This window comes from Papaver somniferum, unplaced genomic scaffold, assembly GCF_003573695.1.
Source record: "Papaver somniferum cultivar HN1 unplaced genomic scaffold, ASM357369v1 unplaced-scaffold_21, whole genome shotgun sequence".
Classification (NCBI taxonomy): Eukaryota; Viridiplantae; Streptophyta; class Magnoliopsida; order Ranunculales; family Papaveraceae; genus Papaver; species Papaver somniferum.
Window position 1 is genome coordinate 2,349,662 of NW_020631041.1, and position 12,473 is coordinate 2,362,134.

The following is a 12,473-nucleotide window of genomic DNA, read 5'->3' on the forward strand; positions in this document are numbered from 1 at the left end:
CTTAATGAAATGGGCCTCAGTAAACTAAACCTTGGGCTTTTGTTTTGGTCTTCTGATGAGCCCAAGTTGTGCTCTGGGCTTTTGGATTCAGTCAAGGATCTGGGCCTTTGGGCCTTTGAGGAACTGAACTTGGCTTGGCAGGAGAAGTGGAGTGGCAGCACCAGGTAGCAGGCCTAGGAGCACCAGCAGCAGCAAGAGAAAGGAAGGCAGCAGCACAAGTGCTGCACAGCAGCTGCAGGGCAAAAGCAACAGCAACAGCAACTGTAGGGGAAGGGAAAACAATGCAGCAAGGGTTGCAGCAGCAGCTGCAGCAGTAGAAGAAAAAGGCAGCAATGCAGCAGCAGCACAAGGAGTGGTAAACAGTGGCTCTAGGCCAAATTGGAAGCAAACCAGAGAACAAAAGATTGGCAAAAACAGCAAAGACTAAACAGATTAAAAACTAAACAGCAACAAAACAGAGAACAAAAACAAAACAAAATGGAGCAAAGTGAAAGTGACACAAAGGCAATTAGCCTAAGGCAGGGGGGATGGTGAAGCTAACATGGAGCAAAACTAAGGCAAGAATACAGGCATACTAAAAGAATGGGAAGAGAATTAGCTTGCTATGAGCACTAATTTCTCCCAATGCTCAATCAACAGTGCAACCTAAGCATACACAAATAGAATGGCAAGATAATCAGCTTGCTATGAGCACTGATTTCTTCCATTGCACAATCAGTTCAATGCTTCAAAGGTATCTAGCCTAGCATTCCATCAAACTAACAGCAAGTTTAACATAACAGGAGCATTAACAAATTAACAGGATCATCAACAGGATATGAAAATAAACACATTAACAGAAACATAAACAGGAATTAATTTAACCTAACATGATAAACTAACACTAACAGGGAGCAACAGGATTAACAGTAACATCAACAGAACATAGTAGACATGAACATAACTGAAATTGAAGCAGGAAATTGAAATTGAAAATTAAACATAAACCCTAAATTGATTTTGAAATTAAAAATTTACAAACTAAAATTAAACCTAATTGGTAACTTGGCTAGTCCAAGAACACCTTCTACACATACAACACCCCCTCTATTTATACCCAAAAATGAAGAACCCTAATTTACGAAACCCTAATTTTCAACAGTGACCTAGGGATCGATTTTGTAACCTGATTTGATGTGATGAGACCATTCCATCTTCGACCCATGCTTCCACTTGTTCTCCTGTATCACCTCCATGCATCAATTGCTTCTCTAGCACACGTTAATCCATCAACCCATAACCTAGGGTTTAGGTTAGGTAATAAGTTGATGGGATAAAGGGCTAGAATGATGGGTTTTGGTTGTTGGTCGATAGGGTGATGATGGTGGCGGAACTAGGGTGGCTGTGGCAGGGAGAAGGTGGTGGCGACAGTTGTAGGGAGAGGTGGTTTTGCAGCAGGGTAAGGTGGAGCAGGTGGAAGGGGAAGGCTCTGCTGTGGAGAAGTGATGGAGGAGAGGTCGACTGTTTTGGGAAGAAGGGTATTAGGTATTTGGGTATTAAGGTGTGAGGCAGGGATAAAGATTTTGATGTTTCGCGAAGCTTAGCCGTGGGATGTGGATCTGGTAGGTAGATCGGACGGTGATGCGGAGGCAAGCGAGGAGCGACCGTCGGATGAAGGGATACAACGAAACGAACGGCGCTAGATTAGGTTAGGTGCTGTAGTGTAAGGCGGAGATATCAAACTTTGATGAACAGCAAGGGAGCAGCCGTTGGATTCAACTACCATCTAATCTGAAGGCTTGGAATTTCAGCGCTGTGGTGCTTGGCAGAGACTTCAGATTTTGATGCTCTATGAAGGAGCGACCGTCGGATGCTTCTGAGAACTAATCTGATGGCTGAGAACGGAGGCGTTTTTGTGTGTAGAAAATGAGGTTGTGCGCACCATTCTTCGCGGCTTCCTTGCATGATTTCTCCCGGCTTTTCACTACTTTTCTGCTCTTTTTGCTCCGCAAGTCATCCAGACTTTATTTATTACCTAAAAATGCAAAATTAATTAATAAAAATATTTATTCTTGAAAACAATGAAAATACAGAATATGGGATAAAATGTAGAATTAATGCACAAAAGATGAGTTAAATGCCAACAAAAAGGGATAAATATATACAATATTAGGCACTCATCAAGACCTCCATTGTTAGCAAAAAAAATATATGCTGAGATTGGGTCTCCTTGCCGTATTCTCTTTGTGGGTTTAAAAGGATGACAAGGAGCTCCATTTAAAAGAATGTGTATTTCACTAGTGCTGACACACTCTTGAATTAGTTCACACTACTTGTTGTTGAAGCCAAGTCTTTGCATAACCTTGTTCAGAAAGCACCACTCTACTCGATCAAATGCCTTTGACATATCGAGTTTTAGAGTCATGGATTTTTTTTTGATTTATTTCTCTTCATGCAATGAATCAACTCTTGAGTAAGAGTTATGTTATCGTCGATCTGTCTGCCAGGTACATATGCAGCTTGCATATGCGATATAATCTTCTCCAGTTGTGTCTTCACTCGATTAGCCATGATCTTCGTTATCAATTTATATGTCGAGTTGTACAACGCAATTGGACTGTAAGCTCATGTAGTTTGTGGAAGCTTGCACTTGGGGATAAGACAAAGGTTTGTCTTGTATATCTTCTTTAGCAATTTACCTATACGGAAGAAAGACTGCACCATATTAATGACATCATCTTTAACAATACACCAGTTAGATTGGAAGAATCCCGGCGGAAAGAATCATCTGTTCTTGCAACTTCATTCCCCAAAAAATAACTTAGATCACCTAAATGCTTCATGGAAAACTCATCACTTAAAGAAGTAACCAATTTATTCATAAGAGCATCATCATTACCAGTCAAAATAATATCATCCACATACAGTAATAGAATCATCACTGAAGAATTTGAAGTATATATAAACATAGAATAGTCACAAATTAACCTGGCAAAACCAAGCTTGACCAAGAAATTGCTAAATCTATCAAACCAGGCTCTTGGAGCCTGTTTCAATCCATATAAACTCTTCTTCAACTTACACACATAATCTGGATGAATAGGATAAATGAAACCTTGTGGTTGAGCCATGTAAACATCTTCATTTAAGGAACCACGTAAGAATGCATTTGATACATCTAATTGCTTGATGCTCCAATTATGAGAAACAGCCAACACCAAAACAGCTCTTACTGTAGTAAATTTAACTACAAGACTAAATGTTTCAGTGTAATCAACTCCATCTTGCTGATTGTAACCTAAAGCCACTAATCTGGACTTAAATCTATCAATAGTGCCATCTGATTTCAGTTTAATTCTATATACCCATTTGCAACCTAGAAATATTCATATGAAGAAGTAGATTCTGATCCAGGAGGAATGGATAATGTAAAACCTCTATGCTCGAATTCAGCCTTTAATCTCTTGAACTCTTTAACATTCTTCCAACCTAGTTTAAGTGCATTTTTAGAATGGGAATGGAAGACGAGAGGGATTTAATCAAGATGATCAGGATCAAAATGATCAAGAAGAACATGATAATGAAAAATAGAGTTCAAAACCGAGAAAAAGTAAGACGAAGATAGAAAAATTGGTTAAAGATGGAAAGAAAGCGCGAAGTAGAGTATGATAATCAATCAAAAATTGGACAAAACTGAAGAACAACTGAACAATAAAAGTTGCAGAGAACGGAAAAGTAGAGAAAGAGTAAAAAAATGAAGAAGAGAGCGTACTTGAGTATATAAAGGATCATGGCTCCTTTCTCGAGATATCTCATTTTACGGACGCATTAATGACAAGATAAATACGAAGAGACGGTTGTCAGATCCTACACAGACATGTCGAATGATGAGTGGTGAAGTCAACACGTGGGAATAGTCATGCCGAGATCTCGGAATATTGTCAGTCAAAAGGAATATGAAAAGATGAACGGGTACGGAAAAAGTAAAAGGAATATGAAAAGGAATATTGTCAGTCAAAAGGAATATGAAAAGATGAACGATACGAGAAGAGGCAAAATGTGGGTGAAAAATACCGCACACTCATTAGTTACGCGAATTAATACATTTAGTGGTGCGCGAATAAGGACACACATTATATATCCAGGATGACAAACTTGATGATGTCACTAGGTCACGATAAAAGTGTGAAGATCTATGCGGCAGTGAAGAATCCGTGCAGTAATATAAATGTCCAGGCGACTTTGACGCACATCAAATCTGAAAATAGGGGCTTTATTAGCTGTCCTCCACTATGTAAACTCCTATAAAAGGAACCAACCACCATTGTACGAGGGAGAGATCCTTTTGGTGAGCTGAGATAGGATATTTAGGTGAGAGAAAGTTATTTCATCATGGTTTCATCTCATCTTCTTTGTATTTGTTTTAAGTTTTAATAAAAGATTTTAAATATTTCATCCTGGTTTCTTAGATTACTTCGTAGATTCTTATTAGGGTGTAGTCGTGGGATTTCCAGCAACTACAATGTTGCAATAGAAGTCCCACGTAAACTCGTTTAACCCTATATTTGGGAATACTAAACCTAATTCTAGTAAAACATCTCAAAAACTTTATATATGCTCTCGTCAACACCACAATCAATCTTCAACGGTGAACTCTCCATGTCTCTTGATTAGCGTTCTCTATCTGTCATTAAAAAGTTGATTAATTTGTGTCAGTTGTTGAGAAGAAGAAGAAGATGATGATGAAAAGAACAAATCCAAGAAGAGAATACTGCGTTGATTACGTGCATGATGTGCAGCAAACACCAAAATACAATGAATTCTCTCAACTCATGGAAAAATTCAAAGACCTGCGAAGACTCGATTCCAACACGGTTGAGTTTCATCTGAAGTACACTGTTCTGTCAGAAAGGATCAAACAGATATTTAAACGCCATTCAAAACTTCTTTCCAAATTCAAACCTTTCTTGCCTCAAGGATATGAATACGCCGTAGCAGTTGATCAAGCTGACGGTCATGATGATGATGAAGCAGCAGTATTTCATCAAGAATACAGTTCCTTCCAGAAAGCCAAGACGTCGTTACGAAGTCCTGATGAGTACAAGCAGTTCTTGAAGTGTTTATATCTTTATCACATCAGGAGAATTTCAAAAGATGAATTGCAAGCTTTGACTGGCTTTACGTATCCAGAGAACGAAGATATATCACGCAGAACAATGAAGAGTACTGAGAATAAATCTGATAAAAGCGGAGACTGCGAAAAGGATGAGAGGGGAAAACGGCCAGACTTTGAGGCTTCCACATCAAAAAGGAGGAGACTAATTGAGGAACCCAAATCTATGATTGCTCGCCTTTTAGAAACTAAAGATGTGAATCCAAGTTACAAGCGCTCCACAAGAAAGAATAATCAGATATGTTTATTTGCAAGCGGAATTAGTACAGATCCTGGAGATGATGAAGTACCGCACTATGAACCAAAAAAGAATACGGAGACAAGTTCAGAATACTTTAAACACAGTGTTTATGATGAAAATTTGTTTAAATGTGAAGATAAGAGAGTCGAACGCGACATTTTATCAAGTACGATCGAGCGTGCAGAGGAACTGCTGGAGAAGATTGATGATGATAACTCAATCAGCCTAATACATATAAGGATTACTTTAGTGTCCCGCAGCTTGGATGCATTAAGCGGTTATTTGGTAAGTTTGGGCAACATGTGATGGAGCCATTCAGGTATAATGCAATTCTAGTACTGCCATTAATATCAACTCGACTGCACCAAAAACTACAGGAGGTGTCAGTTAGTCTTCGGAATTCTGAGAATGAATTGAAACTAGTTTCTTCCGGTAACTCCAGTTTAATGCTATATAACACAACGACTACGAGAACTAAAGACGATGCATATACTTCTTGGCCAAATCCTTTAGCTGAGCTAATAGTATAAAGCTTGTTAATCAGTTTTAACTCCTGTTTACTTATTATGTTGAGAGAATAAAATTGTTAATGTTAAGTTTGTATGCCTTACATAAAATTCAATCTCGTTGCTCCACTGGATACAAATGGTCTACCGTTACGGAAAATGTAATGTCAAATCTCTTTTTTTTTCTCTATTCTTTTTCTCCTCTGGGTGTTCAGCTGCATATGTTAATTGGTGGTAGGCAAGTACAATGAACTGCGCATGGTTCTAAATTTGCTCAGCTTCCAAAAGCAAGGCGAACGATGAAACAGAAGGAAAAAGTTCCAACTCCAATCTATTGTTATTTTTGTTATTCTAATCACATTACAGTTGCTATAAAGTATGAAGATTCCAATTAGAAGGTTGTCTGTCCGATTTACCAGGTTCATGAACGTACCTGATACAGACAGACTCCATGGGCATCACTTTAGTTTCTTCATTAGAACAGATTCAAACATCAACTAGCCAACACTACGAATATCTATTGGATTAAGAGAAACACAAAAAAGACACCATCATCTAATCACTTAGGTACCTATTAAAGTTTTCCCAACAGGAATATCAGCTTCAACAACATATACATATTTAAAGGTTCGGTTTAACTACTAAGTAGGCTGTCTCCAGACTCAAAGCAACTACACAAGGTCACATAACACAGAAAAGGAAATTCAAACTAGTCTAATATATAACGTACTGAACTAGGTGAAGATCAGGCTATTTGCAGCTTCACACGGTAGCATTTTGAAACTCCAAAATACGGTAAACTTCTTCACTGGCAAAAACCTTTATGGACCATTGCTCAAACAAGAAAAGATTCGGTGTAAAGTTACTGGCATTCATTGTTGTGGTGTCTGTTATAAAGATATCTCAGAGCCTTCTCTCCGACATTACCTATTCATCTGAAAATAGTAAACTGAATTAATTGAGTATAATACATGAACAGTTAAATAATGAGAAATTAAGAAAAAGGAAACAAACCCAATGACAATTGCAAATGATACATCTCATAAAAGTATCTAAATGAAAATGTTTTTATAGCATGGCTTTGCCTATTGTATCACGGCAAAAGTGTGCACACTGAGATTCTAACTAATTGCAACATGGACCTTAATGACTAAACTGTTCTCAGATTTGAAGGCTTATAATCATATGCAGGTATGCTAGATATACAACATTACATATACACATTGTTTTCAACTTGCTATAAGAATCAGAATGACCTACGCATACATATATCATTTAATTTTGAACTTGTTAATCTTAAAGCAGGAAAATCGGTAAGCGCACATTTCTGAAAGAAAAAAATTCATAGCAAACAAAACAGTTTAATTCCATGTCTATTGATCATTCATTTCTGTCTGGCCCAGGGCGGAGCCAGAAATTCTACCAGGAGGGGACAAAAAAAAATTGTTTGGCAAAACTCACAATGAAAGTTAGAAGTGCAGATTCCATGTTACTACCTGCAGTAATATGAATACCAATTACACAAGTACATGCACTATCTTCTGGCCGTTGACAAAGCAATTTGGGGAGAGTGAAAGGATAGAGCTTATTGAAACATCTAGTTACACTGACATCTAGTGATGCTAGTTTAACTATTGGAAACTCATAAGATGGAAATAGTTCACAAATAACTGCAAACAATGAGGTTGGGCCAAAGTTCGCACCCATTCTGGTTTTCAATCTTGCTAGCACTGGAGTATAAAACCATTGCGTAGAGTGAGACCTTGTCAAAATAGGAGTAACATTAATGGCTGGTGCATAACATTTTTTTTTCGAAAATCCAAATAAACAACCAGATACAGAAATCATTAAATTACAACAGAAAAAAAACTAAAAAGACAATCTGAAACTCTGAATCATTCAAACTAGTTTGACAGTTCCTAAAACATCAAAATATAAAAAGAAAAAAATATGATATTTCCCCTGCAATAACAGGTAAGGGCTACTGCATCAATGAATCTAAGAGACATTTCAAGCTCTTTCTCTATTTAAACGGAACCAAACAATGAGCAACCTTAGAACGTTAAGTGGTGTATGAAAATTTTTTGATGTTCAGCATGAATTTCGAAAATTCTAATGTCACATTTGATAAAAAAAATATACAGAATTGCGAAACAATGATTAATGAAGAGAAAACAAACTGCTGGAAGTTCTCTTATGCACCAAAGAAACAGACAATCAGTAACAAGAAGATACAGGTTTAGAAAAATAGAGATGCTATAAGGCTCATTAGTGGGTCACATTAGACATGTGTACCTTGTCATGCTCTTCTTAGTTAGACAAAACATGTTTTTCTAAAGCTAGTCGCATATAAGCTTCACCATTAGGTGATCAGTATATGTAGAACAGCTCTGTTTTCTATAGCTAGACATTATGGTTCTAAATCACCCTTAGAAGGTGGGCCTCACATTTAGAGCATTGTAATTTTGTAAACAACACACAAGATTGAAATGGACAAAATGGTCAGAGTTATAGGATCTTGTGTTGGAAACCCACACAAGTTTTAAGTTACCCACCCACTGGCTATCCCACCAAAAGATACCAACAAGCAAAATCTATTACCAAAAAGCTCCACAGTATACACTCAATGTACCCAAAATCAAATTAAACACAGAAAGCCTCAAAATGTTGTGGAACACAAATAACTAAAGTGGAATTGTAGTTGCAGATTCAAAAAAAAAAACATCTGAAAAGAAAAAAAGGGTAGCATGTAATGATTTTACCTTAACTATATTCGATTGGAATTCTTCATGATCCCATCTGTAATTCGTTTCTTTAGATAAGTACCAGAGTTTAGTGAGACTATGCTCTCCACATAGCTCTCTCGATTATTTTTCATAGTAATATCACGAACCACAACTGATCTAACGCTTTCATTTGCTGGATGATATAAAAGCAAATGCCTGCGACAGTTTTCTACTAGAATTTCTCCATTGTCAAAACACCATAGCAGCTGCCAATATGGAATACATGGCCCGTGTACTTGGGTTGTGGTAGTGGTATACTTTTTATTCCAAGATTCTTTTACTCCATACTCGTGCATCACCCACACATCAATTTTAACTGATCCCCAAATACAAGCTATACAAATGCAGTCTCCCCACACTCCCAAATTTGAGTACATTTCCCCTTGAAAATCTATAGGTGGCATCCCGTTTTCAGGCAATGGCATATCCACCATTGTCTCAGTGCTCATATTAAAAGTGACAATAACATGGGACGAGTTTTTTTCGGTGACAATACTTCCCAACCAATGAAGAGCTTCTTTGAAAAATACACCATGATATCCTTTACCAGCACTATAATATTGAGATACTTCTTCACAGAGAACACCAAATGAGTAATTGAAGTTGCGCTGAACAATATTCCATGAATCTGATTTCACAGTGTAAACATAAAATCTGAACCATCCACCTTCTTTAAAATCAAATATTATTACTAGTTTGTAGTCATCAATGTTTTTATCATAACCAAATCCGTAGGTGACTTTGTAACCACGACTTTTAAGCTCAACAACAGATTGGGGTTCTTTAAAACTCTTGTATTCTCTTGTTAGCAGGTTCAAAATAACATAGAAATAATCAGCCGTCAACCCTTCTTCTCCAGCATCATGACTACGAATCTTTAAGCAAATTATTCCATTACATGAACCCAAAAAGTTGTGCCGATAAGTTTTTTTGGATTCAAATGGGTAATTTATCAGAACAGCTCTATCAAATTTACATGATAAAGAGGATGAAGATGACGATGAAATTGAAGCATAATCTATAGGTGCAGAATAAATCTTAGGGGGATTACCATTAAAGAAACACAAGAGTTTAGGGTTGTTGTTCTTGCTTTGATTAGTGCGATTGACATGATTTTTTATATAATTAGGTTTAGAAAGTAGATTGTAGAAAAGCTTACATATACACACCTAGATGATAAGATGGATTTCGCTGGTAACTTCAGAAAGATCTCATCATGGACTTCTTCCGGAAGATTTAACAACAGCGATCTTGATTCTTCTATCTGCTTAACTTTGGATCTGTTACGAGATGAAATGCTCATTTTTGCTGCTGCGAGATGAGAAAGGGAAATGAAAAGAGGGTTCAAGAAATTGAAAAAAGAAAAGTGGTAGACGATACGATACGACACGGAGTAGGTGTATTGGACTTCTAGTGGAAGTTGAATGTTACGATACGTTGCGAGACATTTTATTTACAGTACTCCAGGAAGAAACCAATATTTGACGCCCACTTGTAATTTATCAACAACCGCCAGGTGTGAGCCTTTTCTATTCTGTCTCTTCTTTTCTTTCCTTTTGTTTTTAGCTTCTTTTCATTTTAGGTCGCTTGTTTCTAAGTTTTACTAACTCTTTTATTATCATGCATCATCTAATGAGCAACTTATCTTTTTGCAGGGCCTCATCCAACTTTGTACCATGGGGCATCCATTATTGGACATGGATTATTCTTTTCCCCATTGCACCTCTATTATCTTTATCACCAGCAGTATGCATCTCGTTTTCTTCGGCAGTTTTGCAGACCGTCATTCTCATGATGGATTCAACCAGTATGTCCCTGTATTTTGTTAGAAATCATCTTTGTGATTTTAAAATTTCTACTGAGTCTCGATCTCAACCTATAATTCCTGTTCTTCAAACTCGAGTCAACTCTCTCAAAGTTTTGGAGCCAAGAATTTTTCAAATTTTGAAATTCCTTGATTGGCGACATGACAGTTATGGTGCGATCTTTCAGCAGGAATTTTCTAGAGCACTTACTACTCTCCTCAGTCAATCAAAGGGAGTCACCGCGAATCTCTCGTATACAAAGTCAACTATATTCTCTTTCAGTGCCAAATATTTTCCAACAGTCCATGTTGTTATTATCTTTCCGCGATTAAAAGATTTTCCTTATCTTTCTGAAACAAACTTTGTTAACCCTGTTGTCATTTCTCCTATATCTATCCAAACAAAGTGGAAGTCGAATCATCATTCTTTCTTGTCAAACTATTCTCTGTTTATCTGCAAAAAAAAAATGACTTCATCTTCGAAAAACCCTGTTACTTCCATTACCAATCAACTTCAGAATGCCAACATACGAAACATCTCGGCTATGAAACTTAGGGAATCTGTTGGTTCAGTGAAGGCTCTCTCTGTATCTACGGAAGAAAGAAGTCATACTCTCATAGGAAAGGTTTTCAACGAAGATTCTTTGTAAACAGATCTAGTGAGGAAGGAACTAAAGTCACTTTGGAAGTTCAGAGAAATCCGTGCACTTGACAGAAACATTTTTCTCTTCAAGTTTCACACACAAGAGAAAATGGAAGCGGTGCTCAAAAAGAATCCGTGGAATGTCTGTAAGTCTCATCAAAATCTACTTCCATATGATGACTTTGTGCCCCTCGGGGACTGGAAATTTACTCATTGTGAATGGACTATCCAATTTAAAAACTTATTACTTGAACATCATTTTGTACAAGTAATTGATGAAGCTTTGGTTGAACTTGGTCCTAAGATATCGACTGATCCTCCGAATTGTCGTCCCACTTACAGAAGTATGATATCTGCGAGGATTAAAATAGATCTGAGTAAGCCTCTTTTTAGAGGTGGTTGGTGGAATACTAGAGCTGGAGGAGTTACTTGGGTGAGGTACCACCGGGAGCGCCAACCTCATAATCTGTGTCCTCATTGTTGGACAATAGATCACAATAAGGAGGAGTGTGCAACCGTGGCACATGATCTGAAGGTTCACCGTTATACGAATGAGGAATACATCGATTACATACATAACTTGGCTACATCACATGGTGTTGAAATATGTGACGATCTGGATCTCTTAATTCAGAGAATTTGTGAAGCTAGCAAACAACAATTAGCTGCTCAAGAGGATGACGACGAGGAACAGAGAATGACTAGAAAATATCTAGAAGATCTGAAGATGAGGATGTTGAATCTATTGAGAACTTGGAGAACAATGAGTCGACTACCCATAATAAGCAAAATTCTGCTAAGAATCCATCCTGTGTTGAGTTTGATGGAATGGAGCATCACCTAATAGAGGAGGGAGAGAATACTTCCAAGGAGTACCCCTAGTTGATGGATGACGCTGCTGCTTCTCCAAACGATCTGGTATACTTTTCTTTTCTTTTTTTTTTTTACTTTTTAGACATTGTCTTTCTCTGCAAGTTTTTCCTACGATTTTCCCTTGCATTTACTTACTCATTCATTACAGTTCCCACGACTTTTTCAATATTAAAATAATAAGTTGGAACCGCTAAGGTTTTTCAGGCAAAGATACTAGAGACCATCTCCTTTATCTTAACAATTTACATCACCCAGATATTATTTTCATTTATGAGACTAAAATCAATCATAATATAATTATTAGATTATCAAACTTTCTAGGAATGCCCAATAGAGCTTTTGTTCGGTCTGTTGGTTTAGTAGGAGGCATACTTCTGCTTTGAAAGGATGGATTCTCCCTAAATATTACTCATCAAGATGACAAAATCTTTCATATGTGCATCACTAATGACCCTAGTAGAGGGGATT

At 37.3% G+C, this 12,473-nt stretch overlaps 1 protein-coding gene across 1 annotated transcript; it reads right to left on the reverse strand.

The window, feature by feature from the left end:
• Positions 1–6,392: 6,392 nt before the first annotated feature.
• On the reverse strand, positions 6,393–10,472 carry LOC113340158 (F-box protein CPR1-like). The gene is made up of 3 exons (XM_026585360.1): positions 10,383–10,472; positions 8,662–9,854; positions 6,393–6,834 (listed from the first exon to the last, which is right to left on the reverse strand). Exons 1-2 carry the CDS (start codon positions 10,470–10,472, stop codon positions 8,667–8,669), a joined length of 1,278 nt encoding a protein of 425 aa, XP_026441145.1. The 3' UTR covers positions 6,393–6,834; positions 8,662–8,666.
• Between the last annotated feature and the right edge of the window lie 2,001 nt (positions 10,473–12,473).